We start from the raw sequence: 21,990 nt of genomic DNA, 5'->3' as shown, positions 1-21,990 counted from the left end.
TTATGGAGTTGCACGCTTTGTCTGTCCCTAGGAAGAATATGAAATTGCATACTTGGAACACTTTAGAGTACTAAGCAGTGCGGATTTCGGGTGCCCGGCCTCTAAAAAGAGGAAAAAGGGGAGGGGGAGAAGAAAAGGGGAGGAAAAAAAACAGGTCGAATGAATGGGGCCCATATAGAATTAGAAACACTGTTCAGATACGGTGAAAATGGTCCCCCCTCACACAATGGCCACCATGCAAAAATATTGCACTTTGGGTGAGCGAAGCAAAGCTAAGTTTTCGTCCCCATTTGACAATTTTTTGTCCCATTTTCAATCATTTTTTAAATCATTAAAATGACACGTTAGTCTTTACCGTCCCCATTTTCATCCCTGAAAATGTCTGTGTGGTGCAGTTTGCACTCCCCCGGCTCCCTTGGATACGGATACGCCACTGAGCGGGACCCCCTTTCAAAAATATGAATTCTAATAAAGAACTTTGGGATTAGGACTCGCTAAATCTTTTAGGCGGCGAGGTAGGTACCAGGATAAATCACACGGCTTGGTAGATGCGTCTTGGTTCACTCGTCTCGGCTAGTCCCTCAGATTGGTAGTTCTGTTCATCGGCTCTTCATCGTAGATTTGGCATTGGTATGGGCGCTAATAAAAAGCTCTCCATAGAACTAGGGGTTCAACCAGGGTCTTATTTAGGCTTTCAGACTCAGCCAAGCACGAATATTATCACTCAAACAACAAGACAATATAAACCACAATTTACTGATATTTAAGTTATTTATTACTTACTACATCTTCTTCATTCCGTATGAAACGTTATATAAAAACTAACAAGTGAACTGGGAGTAGAACAAACTCCATTATCAAAGTAATAATTAGCGAGAATTGTTCTCGCTCTAAACTAACAAGTTGTGTCCAAATCTTGACACACACGGAGATTTTATAGAGAGGTGTTATCTCTCTGAGTGACTGCTACAAGCTACAACTAAACCTCCGTTTGCGTCGTCCACAAGATCTCTGTTTACAAAAGACCATTGTGACGTTTTACGATAGTCTAATCGAAATGATACGAGAGCGTGATTTCTCACTCGGGGTGAATGACACCATAATTTGGATTAAATAAATAAATGCAAATAGAAGGCACGGGATACAAAATAATATATCGCCACAACAGAATCCACGCCTGGAAATAAATGCTGAGTGTAATTGATTGGTATGACCTCAGTTCTCAGTACTCTGAGTACAACTCATATCAACTGAGCCACAAGTATGTAGGCCGATACTAAGTCACTCTACGTAGGGTCCAAGCTAAGCTTAATCGTCATCTGGATCGATGTTCACAAACCGGAAGTTGTCAACTCCACGTATTGAGGTTATAACATACACCTATAAGAAAACAATCCACAACAAATAAATCAAATTAATGATACATAATGTATCTATGTCATTATTGTTTTCTTTAGCAATTTTTTAGCATGTTAGCTATTGGTATTTTTATTCACTATTGTATTTATAACGTTTTCGCCAATTGTCTCCTTTTTGTGAAAGACTGAAATATAATTGCTTGATTTGGATACAGTTCGTACTATCAACATTTTACTTTTCATTGTTAAAAGTACAAAGACCTTGAATCAAATGTTTTACTTGCGTCTCAAAATTGAATTCCAAGTTGAAGTTTGCTGGAATTGCCTTTAGAAATAGGCAAAGAAAGTGCGACAATCTTTAAAAATATCACAATGTCATGCTGGATTTATACTTGATCTTCGTGCGATTGCGATGCATCGCTTTTGAAAAGCGATGGGTAATCGCAAGATTTTGCGATGCATCGCCCGTCGTTTTTGCATTTATACTATGACGCAAATCGCAGCGATTGCAGACGACATTATTGTATTAAATCTGTTCAAATCAAAAGTTGAGGGTTGAGATTTCTTCAACTCGCAAACAGCGACTTCGTATTTGCTGCAGCGATTTGTATCAATTGAACGGCTCGCGCTCGATGCTCTAAAATGCCGGAAGTATAAACAAAGAGCATGCATGACAATCGATATTCTGCAAAAACGATCGAGTATAAAAAAGCTTTACACCCAAATTAATGCACTTTATAGTTGGATTCATGTCAAAGAGACCCCTTTGTTTAAAACCATTGTACCACTTTTATGAATATTAGCCTGTTGGCAAATGAAATCGGCATCAAAGGAACAATGCGTTAAGTAATATATTGCTTCTCCCTCGATATCAATTATCCTTGCAAATTAGCATCGAACCTCCAGTCAATGTTCCTTGCCAGTGCTAGCCACGAAACAAGGTCACAACAGTAGCCACTCCGTCAATGGTCGTCATTTCAGTGATTGACAGTGAGTTTCAATGACGTAATGCAAATATGACACTGGCCATCTGGTCACGTGCGCATTTATAAAAGCACTTTCGACTACTTTGGGAGTAGAGACTGTGCTGGAATGGCTAGGTTTGTCATGATTTTGACACCACAGAATGTATATACACTGGTGAGTGGTAATCAGACTTACCTTTTCGTCATCCAGTATATAAGTTAATTCTCTAACAAGTTGAGCGAATGTTGGTCGATCTGCTGGCCTTCCTGCCCAACATCGACACATCAAGTCATACCTAGAAATAATAGTTAGAGAAAGTGCAAAACAGCAAGATAAATAAATGATATAATAACACTACTCGAGCATGGCATAGCCTAACCGATCCACCCGGTCCTAACGGCCGTAGAAAGATAATGATCAAATACAATGAGCAGAGTTGAGATCATGAGATGCAGTTATTAATATGCTGCTCTTAACATGTACGAGTATGATAATTATTTACGGAATTAGGCTATGATAACTTTTGCTTTTTGGTTAAATTATCTTACATCGTTTCGTCGCAATTCTGTGGTTTAGCTAGACGGTGATTATTTTGGAGATACAAAGGTAGATCCCTATTTCCAATCTTGGGATTGGTGTATGGAGTTCCTCCTGAAAACGGAATAAAATAATGATGGAAAGTTCCGTATTTACTTGTCATTAATATTATATTATAAATGCTTTTAAAGAAATAGTACAATCCCAGCAAACACATTTTCGACATCATTCGCAAAAGGTCATGAAAGGTTGTCAGAAAAAGTTTAAATGTCGGGTTATATAAAGGGTATATTAAGGGTATAAAACATAATGTTATTTTTGTGTTGACAAAATATTTGGCAAAAAATGTTTGCAAAAATAGTTTACAATAGCATTTTTTGAAAACATTTTAAAAATATTGTTGTAGTGTGTTTTCATACAAAACATTTTAAAACGTTTTCATGAACTTTGTATAACCTGAAGCTACCTGACATTTTAATGTTTTTAAAACGTTTTTGTGTTTGCTGGGATACGTTATGTTATGTTATGTTATGTTATGTTATGTTATGTTATGTTATGTTATCTTATGTAATATTATGTTATGTTGTTTTATGTTAGGAAATGTAATGTAATGCAATGCAGTGTTATGCTACAATGCTATGCTACAAACAAACAAAAACAAACAAAACCCATAGGACAATTTGGAAATAGAACAGATTAAGACTATGCATTTACCTAATGTGACGATTTCCCATAGTAGAATTCCAAAAGATTCCAACAGCAAAAAACAAAACAAACAAAACACTAGTTTTTAATAATGTAAAAAAGTCCAAATTTCAAATTTTTAAAGTTTCTTTACTTTACTTTTTCAGCCATTATCAATCCACTGCAGGATGAAGGCCTCAGCATCATGTCTCCATGTGTCTCTGTTTTGTGCTTGTTGATACCAGTTCACTTCTCCCCAGTAATGTTGCAGCTCGTCCCTCCATCGCTTCCGTTGACGTCCTCTATTTCGCTTCTTTCCATATGGTGTCCAATGTGTGAGTGTTGAGCTCCCACGATTGTCTTGTCTTCGACTGTGACAATTGTGTTGGGCTGCTGCCAGTTTTCTTTCCATTTTTGAGGTTAGTGTCCATGATTCTGCTCCATATGAAATAGCTGGGAGGGTGCATTGGTTGTAGACCTTTCTTTTAAGGCATATTGGAAGATTGCCTTTCATGATGGTGCTGAATCTTCCAAAGGCTTGCCACCCGGCTTTAATTCTCCTTCGAATTTCAGAATCTTGGTTTTTGTCTTGAAGAGAGAAGCGTTGTCCAAGGTATACATATTCCTCGTTCTGCTCAATTTCAACCCCTTTTACATGCACTATCTTTGGGTTTGTTTTTGTTCCTGTCATAACCTTTGTTTTCTTCATATTCAATTTTAGTCCGGTTGCCCTGCTTGCCTCATCCAATTCTTGTAGCACTGTTTCAAGTTCCTTGAGGTTGCTTGATATAGTGACAATGTCATCTGCAAAGCGTAGGTGACTCATGTGTTCTCCGTTAATGTTGATTCCTTTTTGGCTCCACTCGAGTGTTTTGAAAATTCCTTCTGGGGTGGCTGTAAAGAGTTTTGGTGAAATAGTGTCTCCCTGGCGCACTCCCTTCTTTATCATGATTTTTTTGTGTATTTTGACTGTGTTGTAGCAATCTGAGTAGATGTCTTTGAAGATCGTTAGGTATACGTTGCTAATTCCTTGTTCTTTAAGTGCATTCAGGACCGAGTTGGTTTCAACAGAATCAAATGCCTTCTCGTAATCTATAAAAGCTACGCATAGTGGAATGTTGTACTCCTGACATTTCTCCTTTAATTGGTTGATGGTGTGGATGTGATCCATGGTTGAAAGCCTTTCCTGAATCCTGCCTGTTCCCTTGGTTGATTGCCGTCTAGTATGTGTTCTAGTCGGCTTGTTAGTATCCTTGTGTACAGCTTGTACAAGTTTGAGAGAAGACTGATGGGTCTATAATTCTTTAGGTCTCGCCTGTCCCCCTTCTTGTGCAGAATAATCATAGTGGCTTCTTTCCACTGTGTTGGTACTCTCCCCTTTTGCATACATGTTGTATATAGCTTTGCTAATTCTTTGGTTATGACGTCCCCTCCTTCTTTAATTGTGTCAATGAGCACATTGTCAGGTCCAGGAGACTCCCTCTCTTCATTTGGTTTACGGCATGCTGTACCTCCCAATTAGTAACGTTGGGTATCTCTTCTTGTGGTTCTCCGGGTTCATCTGTGTCTTTGTCACTGGCATATAAGTGTTCATAGAACTCTTCTATTCTATTCAAAATTTGATCTTGGTCTGTGATTTCTCGACCATTACTATCGAGGAGGCTGTTTCCCCTGCGCTGGTTTCTTATAGGTTTTTGGTTTCCTCAATTGTGGACTTGATCATCTTGGTATTGTAACTTCGTATAATCTTCACGTAGCTTTTTCTTGATTGTTTTGCAGGTTTCTGTGTATTCAACACGCTGTATGTTTGTTCCCTCTGCTTTCATTGATCTTCTCTTCTCCATGAGTGTTCTGGTAGAATCTGATATCTTGGTCTGTTAAGTTTTTGGTTTCTTTCCTGCAATATTCATGACCAGTTCTTGTGTTGTTTCTACTATCTGGTCATTCCATGATTCTAAAGTCCTCTCTTCTAGACATTCATCTGCCAAAAGTTGGAACTGGTTTTGCAGCTGCAGTTGAAATTCTGTTCTCTTTTCTTTCAACTTTTCTAGGTTGATGCTGCTTTGCATTGGTCTTAGCAGTTTTTGCTTCTCTAGTCTGGTGTTGATTTTTAACTTGCTAATTACCATCCTATGGTCACTACCTAATTTCACTTTGTTGACTGTCTTTACATCTTGAATGATGTGTGGGCTGTCTGTGAGAATGAAATCAATTTCATTCTTTGTGTTTCCATCTCCGATTCTCCAGGTCCATTTCCTACTTGCTGCCTTGTTGAAAAAGGTGTTCATTATTTTCAGTTTGTTGCTGATTGAGAATTCGATGAGTCGGTCACCCCTATCATTTCGTTCTCTGCTCCCAAATTTTCCAATTGTGGAATCTTCTCCGTCCTCTCTTTTCCCAACTTTGGCATTAAAGTCACCCATGACTATTGTAACTTGAGTCTTGTTGTTCTTTAGCAATTGAGTTGTTTCTTCGTAGAGTATATCCACCTCTTCATCGTCGTGTGTTGTATATCTTGTTTATATTTACTGTCAGCAGAGCTAGGCGTTCGTTTACACCTTTCACAGTTATATTTCCAGCGACGCTCTTATATATCAAGAAGCCGACCCCTGCTTCGCTCTTGTCCTTGGTTCCAATGTGGTAGAAATGATGACCACTCTTTAACTCTGTAAATTGTTCTCTTCGTCTTCGAACTTCACCCGGTCCGATGATGTCCCATTTCACCCATTCAAGTTCTTCTTCCAACTCCAATAGTCTTTCTTCCTGCAACAGTGTTTCACATTATATGTTGCGATGGTCAAGTTTCATTGGTGGCCTGTCCTTACCCAGGGATTCTTCGCACCCCTACTCCTTGCTTTGACGAAACGCCACCTTGGTCCGGAGCAAATGAGCTGCTGGGGACTGGGGCCTTTGTCTTCTTGTGTCTGTCATGCTGGTTAGTTGGGCATACCCTTCCACACTGGCCCAATGTGTGTTGGAAGGGGGACTTTATATCAGAGCTCCATCTCCTAGGCTGATGGCTTTACTGGGCTACGAAATCAGTCTTTCCGCCTATTTACCCATAGGTGGAGCTATTTTACCCATAGATGGGGCTTGGTTGAAGGGCGCCAGGGCGTGTCCACACGCCGGTGGGCCTGCACGTCGCATCTGTGGGGCGCAATGTTGCTACGAGATCCCGTACAGTTTTGCCTGGGTCCGTGGGGTACCCAGTTACCGTGTGTTGTCGCTGGGAGGCACTGTAAAAGTCTTGATGTAGGAGAGGCTATGTACTCAGGAGAAGGCTTACGCAATCTGTTTCCGTGCTTCCCTTTTCACCTAACGGCTAGCCAGCGGCAGAAGCTGAAAGCAGAATTGGCAAGCACTAAACTACATGTTAAACTAATTTACCTCGCTAAAGCACTAGACGCATCACAACACCCTGTGTCCAGAGGACACCAACACAAGTACTTTAATACTTTTAAATCAAAATAACACTGTTTATGTTAAAAACATACGTACACATCACTTTTGGTAGTAAATATTTGTTTGGTTAATGCCTCTATTGCAGTCCACTTGACAGGAACTCGTGCCTAACAAAATACAAAGATATAATAAGTTGGGTTCAATTAATTGGTTGCATGGGTTTCATGTATATAATGTAAATTAAAAATTAGTTTATTGAAAAACCAATAAAAAACACAAACAAATAAATAAATAAATAAATAAATAATTTAATTAATTAATAAATAAATATGTAAATAAATAAGTAAATAAATAAATAAATAAATAAATAAATAAATAAATAAATAAATAAATAAATAAATAAATAAATAAATAAATAATCTGGACATACAAACAAATGCCCTACATATTGCCGATTATTAACCTCATTCATAACTGTCACTTTCATCTTTTCACTTTACGAAATAACACACAATTTTCCTAAAACAATCTTTACGTTTAGCCTTACCAAAAATCGATCAGGCTAAAACAGGACGACCAATAACATAATTGTGATTCACAATGTGTGCAAATATGGTAGCGCGCAATCCAAATACGGCGGCCAGCGCTCTCGCAATTTGTCCGACGTACAACACGGCGAGCGCGGAGGTTACTAATATTTACGTTAACGGCGCGGAGGTGCAATATCGAATATTAGTAACCGCGTTCAGCGTTTGCGTTTTGGCAAATAAATAAAAATGATTGGATCGCATGTACCGCGTATATTAATGAGGTTATGAATAACAGTGACAATGACTCCTGGAATATACCGAGACTCGTGCGTGTACTCGCAATCATGCGTGTATACTCTAAGCGTTATGGCAACGCACACGCCCACGCGGTCAAAAATTTTCGTGAATAGGTTGTTTTCAACAGATTTACCACATTCGCCCTGCTATAAACATTGAATTGCGTCATCTGTTGACGTAATGAAAAAAAGGGTTTTTAGCGGGAAGCGTTAGCTTTCGTTCGATATAAAAAAAATCTGATTGGATGAAGGGAACACTTTTTGACAAAAACCAATCAAAGTGCCCTTTTTCCACTAGACACCAGCTAGAAGCTCACACAGCTCTTATGATGCTGTGCACTCAACCGTGCACTGTAAACACAGACTGTGCTCTCAAGGGAACGAAATTACGAAGGTACGAGGTGGAAACTGTGCATAGATGCGTTTATAAGAATCGTTTTATAGCCAAACCTTTCCATATGCTGCGTTTTCATGGTGTTTACATTATGTATTTTTGTCATTCTGTGGAATTATACGAGCTTACATTTGAGTGTTGTCTGTAGACGCCATCGCCACGTGACATCCCAAAGTCACACACCTTAGCAACGAGACCATCGAATCCTTGTCCAACCAGGATGTTGCGAGCTGCTAAATCTCGATGTATTATCTGTGGGAAAAAAACAAAAAAGTAAGTATTGGTGTACATCTATTTCATGCCCGTATCCTAAAAGGAGGAGAAAAAAATAAGGACTGCAGAAATATAAAGCTGAATTGGCTCAAACTTCATCCTTTTTTGACTTTTTTTTATCTTTCTTTGCATAATTATGCACATTACATCATGCAAGACCCATTGTTAGTGCCATTTCCTCAAGTGTTTCATAATTATTGGATTGAGTAGATTAATTGATATTTTTAGGAATCCGATGGCATTTAGTCAGCCTTCCCACTGCAATCTGTGATGTACGCCCTCAGTGGTGGTGAGCATACATGTTTTGGAGTGACATGGAGTGATATTTTTGTGTGCAATGGGGTTGCGGATTCCCTCGGAAGCCTAAAGTTTTTTGTACATCATCATATCGTTAAATCAAGTTTAAAGTCGTCGTTTGAGTTACTTTTATATAAAGGAGCAAGAACATAGATCCAAGTTTCATCTGAGAGTGTTATTGGCGTCTGTGGTGAGTGTATTACTCATAATTAAGGCTCAAATCAGGAAGGTAATTCATCGATATCAGTGACGAGTGGTGATCGTAACAAGCTTCGGTAGCCAGGAATTCGACAGCCATGGTATGGGACATCGTAGTTTTATCCCCAACATTTTAGTACAAAAAACTGTTATAGGATGCTCGAAGATATTCAACAGGAAGCTATAAGCTATAAGGCAACTGAGTATCAGATTAGATTTAACTTTGAAGCACACCAAGTGAAATTAGAACAATTTTAGAACTTCGTGTCATTTTGTCACGTATGTGTCACGCAGCCTACAGCTGCCCACGTTGTGAGTAAGGTCACAGGTCATGTAGTACGCAAGCCAGACGGTACCAGACACGATTTGCTGTGGTAACATCATCTGAATTTACAAAATAAAGGACTCGTCAACAAAAAGCAAGAGTCAAAATGGCAACAAATAGGAGCTCAAAAGGCTCAAAGAGCACATTTTCCAGATCAATAAAAAGCAGAGCAATAAGTATGGAAAGTGCTATTATTGCCGCAGCTACCAGGAAAGCAGAAATGGAAGCTAGAGAAGAAGCATTGCAAAAAAGGTTAGCACTTGAGATGGAAGAATACAAGCTGCAGGAGAAAATTCAAAGAAATGAAGAGGGTATAAGACTCAAGATGAAAGAATTAGAACAGCAACGTCAGGTATTGGAGTTGCGTACAGAAATAAACGTTGAAAACGCCAAATTATTTGCGTTGGAGAAATATGAAACTGAGGACAAACGTAGTAGTTCTCTAGAAGAATCACTGGATGAGGGTAAGAAATCCAAGGACTTGGTACAAGAATGGTTGGATTGTAACCGCAGTGAAAACAATACAGCACCTAGCCCTACGCTCACGAAGAAAGAGGTAAAAGTTGAAATACACCAACCACCCCAGCCAGGTCAACAACTTGAAAATCCAGTACGGTCAGCACCACCCAACACTAGGCAAATAACTGACGGTTCAATAACAGACAATGGAAATCATCATGACAATTTAACAACAAAACCATTGCAAGCGAGGCCTTTTACTGGCAATCAGCATAGTGAAAGCAAGCAACAAGAAATTCCAGCACCACCGATTGCTACCTCAACATCATTGCAAGCGAGGCCCTTTACTGGCAATCAGTATAGTAAAAGCAAACAACATATAAATCCAGCACCAAGCAGGCCGGATCTGACAAGAGGTCAACAACAAGAAATTCCAGCACCACCGATTGCTACTTCAACACCATTGCAATTGAGGCCTATTTCTGGCAAGCAAGATTGGACAATAGACAGTCAAGTTGACAACAATGTGGTTACCAAGATGCTGCTAGAACAACATGTGAGATCTAGCCTTCCAAAACGAACATTGCAGCCGTTTACAAACGACCCCTGCAGTTCACTTCCTTCATAAGGAACTTTGAGTACACTATTGAAAACAGAGGAACCAACAGTCAAGATTGTTTACTATTTCTGGAGCAGTTTACCAGAGGAGAAGCCAACAGTTTGGTAAAAAGTTGCTTGCAGATGAAAGATGATACCGGATATCAAGAGGCTAAGAAGCTGCTTCAGAAGAGATTTGGTAATGTACATCGCATTGCGGAAGCATATCTCTCCAAAATGAGGGCGTGGCCTAATATCACCAATGAAGACTCATCAGGCTTACAAGAGATGTCCTTGTTTTTGATGGAATGTAAAAATACCATGGAGTCTCTTGGCTATACTAGTGAGCTGCACAGCACTGCAAATATTAGACTGCTTGTTGGCAAACTTCCTTACAAGATGAAGGACAGATGGCGTCAAAGAGTAGACTATATTGAAGAAGATGTGGGTCGTCCGGTTAGGTTTGAGGATTTTTCCCTCTTTGTTGAGAAACAAGCAAGAATCCAGAACAATGCTGCATTTGGGAAAATAAGTGACAGAGAAGGTAATAATAATTATAAAGGTGCAAATAGCAGGCCTAAAGTGAAGAGGAACTTTGCTACAAGTACAGATGAAAGTTTTGCTGCAAATACTGCTGCAGACCAGAAGGCAGATAAAAAATCCTGCAACTACTGTGAGAAAGAGAACCATAATTTGGACAACTGCTTCAAATTAATGAAGTTACCAGCGGAGCAAAAGCTGAAGTATCTGAAAGAGCAAGGCATGTGCTTTGGCTGCCTTAAAAAGGCAAAGCACATCAGTAAAGCGTGCACGAATAAATTATCATGCAACAAGTGTAATAAAAGTCACCCCACAGTGCTTCACTTAGAAAGGCTAGACACAGCATCCAAGAAGCAAGACACAGCACCCAAGGATAAAGAAGAAAAGGTGACAAATGCTGGTGTATGTCATTGTCATCATACAGGCGCCGGAGATAATTCATCGCCGTGCATCATTCCTGTAAAAATCAGATCAAGTTCTACAGGAATCACTGTGGAAACTTATGCATACTTAGACTCGGGTAGCGATGCTACATTTTGTACTAAGAATTTAAGCCAGCAACTCAATCTTAAAGGAAGGTCTACTACGTTAGATATTCAGACCATGACTGGAAGCAGGAAGGTCAATAGTAGAATCCTACAGGGACTAGAAATTTATGACATGGACACGAAAAACAGTGTGATGCTGCCAAAGGTATACACCAAGGAGGAAATTCCTGCACGTATGGATCATGTTGTCACTCAGGAGCAGATTTCAAGCTGGCCATATTTAGAGAAAGTGTGTCTAACCAGATTGGAAGATGAAGCAAATGCACACATAGGTCTGCTCATCGGGAATAATGTGCCACAAGTCTTCGAACCCTGGGAAGTGATACATAGCAGCAATGATGGTCCATATGCCTGCAGAACTTTGCTTGGCTGGACGGTGTATGGGATGAACAATAAATCATCGTCACCGCTTACCATAACAAGAACAAGAGTGGAAGAAACGCTCGACCACCAGCTGGTGAAGTTATTCAACCATGATTTCACAGAGCGCATCACTGAAGACCTACCAGAGAAGAGTTTGAATGACCAACAGTTTCTAGCTGATGTAAACAACACAACTAGACTCATTGAAGGTCACTACCAGATAGGATTACCCCTCAAAGATCACAACAAGAAATTTCCCAACAATAGACAGCAAGCAGAAGTGAGAGCAGCGCATCTGAAGAAGAGGTTTTCCAAGAACCCTGAGTTTCATGCGGATTACAAGTCTGTAGTAAATGACATGATAAACAAGGAATACGCCCAGAAGGTGCCTGAAGAAGAAGAAATAGGTGAATCTGGCAGAACGTGGTACATTCCACATCATGGGGTGTACCACCCCAGAAAGAACAAATTGCGTGTTGTTTATGATTGTGCAGTCAACTATATGGGACATTCACTCAACAAGGAGTTGTTACAGGGCCCCGATCTTACTAGTTCATTAGTAGGAGTGATGCTGCGATTTAGACAAGAATGCATTGCGGTGAAAGCAGACATTGAAAGTATGTTTCACCAGGTTCAGGTACCGGAAAGTGATCGCAACTTACTGCGTTTCCTTTGGTGGCCGGAAGGAGAAGTAGATAAACCCTTGCAGACTTATCGCATGAAGGTCCATTTATTTGGAGCCACCTCGTCGCCATCTTGTGCGAACTATGCTCTCAGAAGAACAGCAGAAGAAGCTGGAGTCAAGTACGACAAAGTAGTTACAAGTTCTATGCTACATAATTTCTATGTAGATGACATGCTCAGATCAGTTAAATCTGAAGAGAAAGCTGTTGATCTTGTGAGTGATCTAAAGAAGGCTTGTAAAGACGGCGGGTTCAACTTGACTAAGTGGACAAGCAACAGCCGCACAGTGCTTCAGTCTATACCTGAGGAAGATAGATCCAAGGACATGGCACTCGTAGATTTGGACACTGAAAATCTACCCACAGAAAGAGTGCTAGGAATGTTGTGGTCCCCTGAAGCAGACAAATTTGGATATCAAATAACAGTGAAAGACCGCCCACCTACTCGAAGAGGAATACTATCAGTGGTCAGTTCTGTGTACGACCCGCTGGGATTCATCAGTCCAGCAATCTTACCAGCAAAGCAACTGATGCAAGAATTATGCAAGCTCAAGATTGGATGGGATGAAGAAATTCCTGGAGCACACCTCAGAATGTGGCAACAGTGGATAGCAGAGTTACCAAAGTTGGAACATCTAACAGTTGACAGATGTTATAAGCCACCACATTTTGGCAAGGTGAAGTTAACACAATTGCATCACTTCGCGGATGCCAGCTTGAAGGGCTATGGTACTGTGAGTTATTTGAGAACTGAGAATGAAGATGGCGATATTCACTGTGCTTTAGTTATTGCCAAAGCAAGAGTTGCACCGGTGAAACAAGTAACAGTACCCAGGCTAGAACTCAATGCTTCAACAGTTGCAGTGAGAGTGAACACTATGATCCAGCATGAACTTGATATTCCAATCAACAAGACAGTCTTCTGGACTGACAGTATGACAGTTTTGAGATACATCAACAATGAGGCTGCACGCTTCAAGACATTTGTAGCCAATAGACTTGGAGTGATCCATGATGGCTCACATGCATCGCAGTGGAGGTATGTCCCGACTAAAGACAACCCTGCTGATGATAGTTCAAGAGGACTCTCAATTGACCAACTCCTCACAACTGATCGTTGGTTGAAAGGTCCTAAGTTTCTCTGGAGTGGAGAAGAAGAATGGCCAGCATGTCAAGATATTGGCCAGGGTGTTCAGGAAGATGATATGGAAGTGAAGAAGGTGAATGTGATGATGGTACAAGATGGCAAAGAGACAAAGAGTCAGAAGGAAGAGACTGTTGTGAACGTGAAGGATGATGATGAAGTGAAAGGTAAGAAGGTGAAGGATAGAGTTGAAGATGAAATGAATGGAGTGGAAATGCTGATGAAACACTTTTCATCATGGTACCGCCTGAAGAAAGCAATCGCTTGGATCCTGAAGGTGAAGAAACAACTCATTCAGAGGAGCAGAGAAAGAAAGAAAGCTCATTTGAGCATAAAGGACCAACCATCAGACAAAGATCAGGAGAAGAAAACTCAAAAAGGTGGTATCCAGCCACTCACAGTGTCTGACATGCAAGACGCTGAAAAGGCAGCTATTGGAATTGCACAGAGAAAAGCATTCCCACAAGAGATAGCAATCTTGGAAAGCAAGACTAGTAGTCCTGGTAGCAGAAGAGGTAAAGACGGTGTGAAGTTGAAGAAGATAAGTTCAATATCCAAGTTGAACCCTTTTGTGAAAGATGGCTTACTAAGAGTCGGTGGTCGTCTTGCCAGAGCTGCTATGCCAGAAGATGAGAAATTCCCTGTGATTTTGCCAAAGGAGAGCTGCATAACTGATCTGGTAATGCGTGAGATCCATGAAGTTACAGGACATGGAGGACGTAATCATATGCTGTCACGCTTACAAAGGAGGTTCTGGATAGTGAGCGCAAATTCAACTGCCAGAAGGATAATTGGAAGTTGTGTTACTTGCAGGAAACAGAGAGCAAAGGTCACTGAGCAACAAATGGCAGATCTTCCAAGATCCAGAGTGAACCCAGAAGAAGCACCATTTACTAGAGTTGGTGTTGATTATTTCGGACCAGTAGAAGTAAAGAGAGGACGAAGTGTAGTCAAGAGATACGGCATGGTCTTCACCTGCCTAGCTGTTAGAGCTATCCACATTGAAAAGGCTGACACACTTGAAACAGATTCTTGTATCTGTGCAATACGCCGCTTTATTGCAAGGAGAGGCCAAGTCAAGGAAGTATGGTCAGACAACGGCACAAATTTAGTAGGTGCTAAAAGGGAGCTACAAGAACAAATACGCAAGTGGAATCAAGCACAGATTCACAGTGAGCTTCTACAAGATCATGTAGATTGGAGATTTAATCCACCCGCAGGGTCTCACTTTGGAGGTGTTTGGGAGAGAATGATCAGGACCATCAGAAAGGTGATGATGTCTGTGTCCAAGGAGCAGATGTTGACTGATGAAGCTCTGCAAACACTCTTTTGTGAAGCTGAAGCAGTAGTAAACAGCAGACCCATTACTAAAGTCTCAAGTGATGCGGGAGATCTTGAAGCACTTACCCCCAATCACCTGCTTTTGCTTAAAGGCAAACCGACACTTCCACCAACTTTGACAGAAAAAAACAGATCAGTATGCCAAAAAAAGATGGCGACAAGTACAATACATGTCTGATTTGTTTTGGAAGCGTTGGACATCAGAATACCTTGTACAGCAGCAAGAGCGCCAGAAGTGGCTCTTTCCAAAGAGCAATCTTAAGGTCGGTGACATCGTACTAGTAGTAGATGGATCCAAACCTAGGAATATGTGGCCAATGGGAAAGGTGACAGCAACCAGACCAGACAAGAATGGATTTGTTAGACAGGTGGAAATTAAGACAAGATCTACAACATTAGTCAGACCAGTGGCTAAATTGTGCCTGTTACTTGAAGCAGAGTACCCAGAAACAAAGACGCTGCAAACAGCGAATGAAAGCAAATAAGTGTCACAGCATGTTTGAGATGAAGTTGAGATGATGAACTGAAAGAAAGTCTATGTGACAATTTTATTGTTACAATCTCAACTGTGACAAAACTCATGCACAAATGAAGTGAACACTATATGACAATTACCAATTATGTGAGTGGAGCCAAATGTTAAGTTGTGAAGTTTCTGCTCTAGATTGTTTAGATAAGGCGAGCTGAGGCGCCTGGTAACCTCCTGGACGGGATGTCCTTTGGGAAGCAAATGTCCCATAAACACTTGCAGTACTTCACACTTGGCAAAAGGCCGACTCACAGGAAGGAGAAATGAAATTCTCAAATTCTGAAGTTATCATCCAGCAGTTTGGATTCCAGTTAACCAGCAGTCATCGAGGTTCAACAGGCATCAATCACTCGTGTGCAGAAGCCCCAAGAGAAATCCAGAGATTTCAACTGTAGCTCAACAGATAGCATGTGTGATCGACATCGAGGGTAGCAGTGACCAGCATGGCTAGATTGTGTCAGGAACTGAAATTTTCAGCGTTGGTAGTTACAACTGGATTCGAACCAAGATTTTCAACACAAGGACATAGCTGATTTATATTTGCAGAAGTGACGGCATGAAACTAAATGTGTAAAAAAGGATCAGCTATTATTATTTTAAGTGAAATGAAAAAGGCCCATTTTTGTTGGCAAAATGTGCAAAGTTGGAAATTAAATGCAATAATTTATCATCATGGTTGTGCACAGGTGATAATTCAAAGTTACCATGGTTGTGCACAGGTAATTTTGTTAGCATTGTATGCTTCATTGTGAAAAGGTGTCACTATGGTTGTGCACAGGTGATACACTAAGCATTTTACATGTATACGCTCCAAAATAGTTTCAAAATATATTATCATGGTTGTGCCCAGATAATGTGCTGTTCAGGATGTGACCAACATGGAAGCGCTGCAATCTATTAGTACCTGCATCACCACGAAGGAACATCAAGTGCCACATTTACCACGTGACCTGCCTTAGGATTTGAAATTTTACAATTTGGAGTGAGCAACCACTTTCACATGGAATCCAAAATTAATGTTTTGCAGTTTTGGGCCATTATTGGATAAATTCCAACACAATTTGCACATGCCAACTTTCCAAGTGGATAAATGACCATAGTTACTAGTATTTGAGACCATAAGGCTGCTATGGCTGTACCCAGGCAGTTCTATACATGTGTAAATTTGTTTAATTTCAAGTATAATTTGCAGTATTGATCAGGAGCTAAATTGATAAACAACATTAGTGTGTGCTTTCTTCACAAGTTCACATTTAAAGGAATTTTAGTTCAAGCTGTAAAAGTCAAGTTTGTTTCATTCAAACAGTCATATTGTGCTTTTATTAGCCTTTTCAGTCATCAAAGTTGTTTTGAAATTCAAAATTTGAGATGTTGCTCATTATTTCAGAAACACACTTGTAGTCTCACACACAAAAGAAAGGTCAGTGAGATTTATCACTTAGTTTTGTTTTTATTTCACAGACAGTTCTGAGATAATTACATGTACGTTAAGTTACATGTTCAGTCATGATCAATATACTTTATTTGAAGCCAAATAAGCCAATTGGTACAAAGCTTGTGGATAATTTTCCAAACTTGATTGATTCAATATTATTGTTCAGGCTAATTTTGTAGTAATTAACATATTTTTGTCAAATTTCAAGTTGATTCATGGACACTTCCAGGTGAAATGTCAGATTTGCTTTAGTTTTTTAGAGTTTTCAAAAGTAGAGTTGTTATCTAAAAATTGAGTTCATTATTGAGTTTCATGTGATAGATAGTAAATGCCCGAGTAAATGGCACTTTAGGTTTATTGTCAGGTAATTGTATGCAGGCAGCATAAATTAAGGCGCCGGAATGTTAGTGCCATTTCCTCAAGTGTTTCATAATTATTGGATTGAGTAGATTAATTGATATTTTTAGGAATCCGATGGCATTTAGTCAGCCTTCCCACTGCAATCTGTGATGTACGCCCTCAGTGGTGGTGAGCATACATGTTTTGGAGTGACATGGAGTGATATTTTTGTGTGCAATGGGGTTGCGGATTCCCTCGGAAGCCTAAAGTTTTTTGTACATCATCATATCGTTAAATCAAGTTTAAAGTCGTCGTTTGAGTTACTTTTATATAAAGGAGCAAGAACATAGATCCAAGTTTCATCTGAGAGTGTTATTGGCGTCTGTGGTGAGTGTATTACTCATAATTAAGGCTCAAATCAGGAAGGTAATTCATCGATATCAGTGACGAGTGGTGATCGTAACAAGCTTCGGTAGCCAGGAATTCGACAGCCATGGTATGGGACATCGTAGTTTTATCCCCAACACCCATGTTCTAATAATCATAATAGTTACTTCCCTAAGTCTTAATGAGTAAAAAATGAAACCAAATAAAGCAGGATACGAAATCATGATTTTTTTTTTACAATTTTTTCAAGCTAAGCATAAACACTACATTGTCTGAATGGCATGTAACAAGGTACTTGCAATGCTGGACTAGTGTTCTTATATCTTTTTTTTGTTGCTATTAGAAATAACTTGGAACTACAGGGTTCCAAAGAAATAACTCCCCCCTTAAAATTACAAAACATTTCTTTGCATAACTTGACATACATTTTGTTGATTTGAAAAAAGCTATGAAAAGAAGGATCGCTTTTCAACCCTCCCAAAGTTGTTTCATTTGTTAAAACAATATTTTTGGTCAAAATTAATCACATTTTCCAAAAATGATGCTTTCAGAAAAAGTTGTATTTTACCACATTATGTACAAAACATTATCGATATTAATGTTAAGGTTGATTTAATTCTTTGTTTTTTTCCTTTACCTTTCTGTCTCTGATCCGTCAGACACCCATGCAACCATCATTCAGTGCAAAACAAAGATTTGTTGAACTTAATTTCGGCGTAAAATGAGATTTTCTTTGAAGTTTTTAATCAGCAGTTGTTTCAAAATGATCAAATCACCAGAGAGGAGAAATGAGCTCTCCACGCATAAATTTGACCAAAAGGGTGAACATTTACCTGTATTGGGTCAGTTGAAGCATCTTGCATTTTGATTTAAAATGATGGCTTTCTTGGATAAAGATGTAACACTCATGATGTGGCCACAAGAGATTTGCTGCATGCAATTAATTGGCTGAATACCGACTTCCAACCTCCAATCTTTGTTGGCCATTTCGTCTTTGTCATGTACGCCTTTATTCAAGAGAGCCGTTGCTATAGATCTTTGCAACTGTTTCAGTCTACAATTTGCAAGTAAATTTTTCATCTCTTCAACCCAGAGAAAGAAATAAGCATCACACTGCAAACCTTATCTTTACTCCTATAGTGATTTTACCATTTTTGAAACACCGACTGAAAACCCCATTTATGTCAAAATTCATGTCAATTAATCATTGTTTTATACTGAAAGATGGTTGCATGGGTGACTGAGTAATCGGATACATAAAATTTAAGACAAATTAACTAACTCTTTACATTGATCACGCTGATATCGAGAACGTTTTTGTACATTACATGTATAGGATGTTGAAAAGTGCAACTTTTTCTGAAAGCATCATTTTTGGAAAATGTGATAATTTTTGACCAACAAAAAATGATTTTCAAAAAGAAGAAAATTGGGAGGGTATCAAAACGATTCCTCTATTCACAGGTTTTTAAATTTTTCAAATCAACCAAATGTATGTCAAGTTATGCAAAGAAATATTTTGTAAATTTAGGGGGAGTTATTTCTTTTGAACCCTGTATTTTGTCTAGGTGTGACTTTATTACATAATGCTTAAACACCCATTCAGTGATCCCACTAAAATTGTCAAAAAATAAAGTTGTTTATAAATTACTTAAAAGTGAAGGATATGTCATTCAAATTGTCATTTGGTATTTTTGAAATGTAAAAGTTTAGCAAAAAATGAAGAAAACAGTAGTATTGACGAAGTTGGAGGCCCATTCAAATACATGTAGCTAATTTTTATACTGTCAGTATATAAATTACAGTTTCATGTATAATGCCTTATTTTGTTTTAAATACACAGCTTTCGCCTGGCTATGTTAGTACATCTATGGCAAAGATGAAGGTACCAAAATTTGAACTTTGATGATTTTTTCGATCGTCTGGATGAGCAAATCACTGAATGGGCCTTTAACTGAAGAAGAACACAATAACAACTAGAAGGCTATATATTTGTACACAAATACGGCTATACCCACATGTTATCGGTTTACACAAACTTACAGTCCTTATTTGCTGAGGACTTAGGTTGCTGTTGTCAGTCTTTCTAATTCACAGTGAAGCTATGCAATTTGATAGATTGAAATTCACAATATGCAATTTGATTAGGGGAAAGCTATTCCAGAGGGAGTATGTAAATTAAATCGAACAGCCATTTCAGAGGGAGTATGTAAATAAAATGGAACAGCTATTTTTGGATCATTTCAGAGGGAATATGTAAATTAAATGGAACAGCCAAAGGTATGTAATTTGAATGGAACCGCCTTAACGCTTCACACATGGTATTTCCAATTATCATCATCTATAATTATTATAGGCCTGATACGCTATTGAAATTCACAATATGCAATTTGATTAGGGGAAAGCTATTCCAGAGGGAGTATGTAAATTAAATGGAACAGCCATTTCAAAGGGAGTATGTAAATTAAATGGAACAGCCTATTTTGTGGCTATTTCAGAGGGAGTATGTAAATTAAATAGAACAGCCTTAACGTTTCTGTCATCTATATTATTATACATACGCTATTGTCTGTGAATGGGGTGGGGTGGGTGTTATTAACAATATAATTCGCAGGTGCAATCTGTGTACAAACTCCGAGACATGAAGCTGCTTTATTTGATGATAAACGGACGGCCCTTTTTAACCTTTGGGGCCCTGGCCCATAATATTTGACTTATGAGGCTCATGTACACATGTTGAAGTATAATTCTCAAGTCCTATCAGTAGACTCAAGCTGGGCACTGTAGCTACTTTATTTACTGAATTACGGCTGGCCCTATGTTTTAGCGTTTGGGGCCCTGGGCCCATATTATGTGACATATGGGGCTCATACATGTATGTACATATAACAATATAATTCTCAGGTGCAGTCTGTGTACAAACTCTGAGCTCTGAAGCAGCTTTATTTGGTGAAAAACGGCCGGCCCTTTGCTTTAACATTTGGGGCCCTGGGGCCCATATTATGTGACACCGGGGTTCATATATACAATGTATATATGAACCCCATGTGTATATTATACATATAACAATACAAGACCTATTAGTGTACCAAATCTAAACCCTGTAGCTACTTTATTTGCTGAGAAACGACCGGCCCTTTGTTGTAACATTTGGGCCTCTGGGGCCCCTAGCCTTAAACATGTGGGGCCAAAATGGGTAGAAGACACATTATAACTTAGGGCCCATACATGTGCCACATATGAGCCCTAGTGCCCTTGTAGTTTTATAGCTAGCCTTGTTAATCTGTTGCCCCTTATTTTAACATTTGGGGCCCTGGAGCCCATAATATACGACATATGGGACTCATGTAAACTTGTATATATAGAGTACCCCTGGAGCTATCAGTGTACCAACTCAGGGCCCCGAGGCTGCTTCATTTGATGAGAAACAGCATGCTTTGTATTTTTACATTGGGGCCCCTGGGGCCCGTGACCTTTGACTTCTGGGGCCAAGATGTACAAAGGATAAATCTACAGGGTAGGGCCCATAAGTGTACCATATATGGGCCCTGGGGTCTTTGTAGTTTTAGCACTAGCCTTGTCAATCTGTTGCCCCTTATTTTAACATTTGGGGCCCTGGGGCCCATAATATATGACATATGGGGCTCATGTATACTTGTATATATAGAGTTCCCCTGGAGCTCTCAGTGTACCAACTCAGGGCCCTGAGGCTGCTTCATTTGATGAGAAACAGCATGCTTTGTATTTTCACATTTGGGCCCCTGGGGCCCGTGACCTTTAACCTCTGGGGCTAAGATGTGCAAATGATAAATCGACGGGGTAGGGCCCATAAGTGTACCATATATGGGCCCTGGGGTCTTTGTAGTTTTAGCACTAGCCTTGTCAATCTGTTGCCCCTTATTTTAACATTTGGGGCCCTGGGGCCCATAATATATGACATATGGGGCTCATGTATACTTGTATATATAGAGTACCCCTGGAGCTATCAGTGTACCAACTCAGGGCCCTGAGGCTGCTTCATTTGATGAGAAACAGCATGCTTTGTATTTTCACATTTGGGCCCCTGGGGCCCGTGACCTTTAACCTCTGGGGCTAAGATGTGCTAATGATAAATCGACGGGGTAGGGCCCATAAGTGTACCACTTATGGGCCCTGGGGCCCTTGTAGTTTTAGCGCTAGGCTTGACAGAATGATGTGTTTGATGGAGGAGGAGGAGGAGGAGGAGGAGGAGGAGGAGGAGGAGGAGGAGAGAAGGAGAAGAAACAATAGGATGGCAATATACCCGTTCATGCTTCGCATGCGGGTATAATATTAACTGTTTAAGCTCTTCACCAATACAAGGTGCTATGTTTTCCCACTTTTGCC

At 39.7% G+C, this 21,990-nt stretch overlaps 2 protein-coding genes across 2 annotated transcripts in view; one reads left to right on the top strand and one right to left on the bottom strand.

The window, feature by feature from the left end:
• Positions 1 to 752: 752 nt before the first annotated feature.
• Positions 753 to 21,990, bottom strand: part of LOC140148874 (tyrosine-protein kinase receptor Tie-1-like) — a 61,914-nt gene continuing 40,676 nt past the window's right edge. Inside the window, exons 13-15 of the mRNA XM_072171077.1 lie at positions 2,873 to 2,975; positions 2,520 to 2,619; positions 753 to 1,380 (exon numbers count right to left, since the gene is read on the bottom strand). Coding sequence (XP_072027178.1) covers positions 1,309 to 1,380; positions 2,520 to 2,619; positions 2,873 to 2,975 — 275 coding nt within the window. The 3' untranslated portion in view covers positions 753 to 1,308. The remainder of the gene's footprint in view (positions 1,381 to 2,519; positions 2,620 to 2,872; positions 2,976 to 21,990) is intronic.
• Positions 10,461 to 15,420, top strand: LOC140167880 (uncharacterized). The gene is made up of 2 exons (XM_072191170.1): positions 10,461 to 15,071; positions 15,127 to 15,420. Exons 1-2 carry the CDS (start codon positions 10,461 to 10,463, stop codon positions 15,418 to 15,420), a joined length of 4,905 nt encoding a protein of 1,634 aa, XP_072047271.1.

This window comes from Amphiura filiformis, chromosome 1 (assembly GCF_039555335.1).
Source record: "Amphiura filiformis chromosome 1, Afil_fr2py, whole genome shotgun sequence".
Lineage (NCBI taxonomy): Eukaryota > Metazoa > Echinodermata > Ophiuroidea > Amphilepidida > Amphiuridae > Amphiura > Amphiura filiformis.
Note: the sequence above shows the minus strand (reverse complement) of the source record. Positions and strands in the feature narration are given on the sequence as shown.

Excerpts from the sequence above, each read along its gene's own strand:
- LOC140167880 (XM_072191170.1), top strand. The coding sequence starts at position 10,461 with ATGAAAGATGATACCGGATATCAAGAGGCTAAGAAGCTGCTTCAGAAG. Across the intron at positions 15,072-15,126 it reads TGACAGAAAAAAACAGATCA|CGTTGGACATCAGAATACCT; the intron begins GTATGCCAAAAA and ends TTGTTTTGGAAG.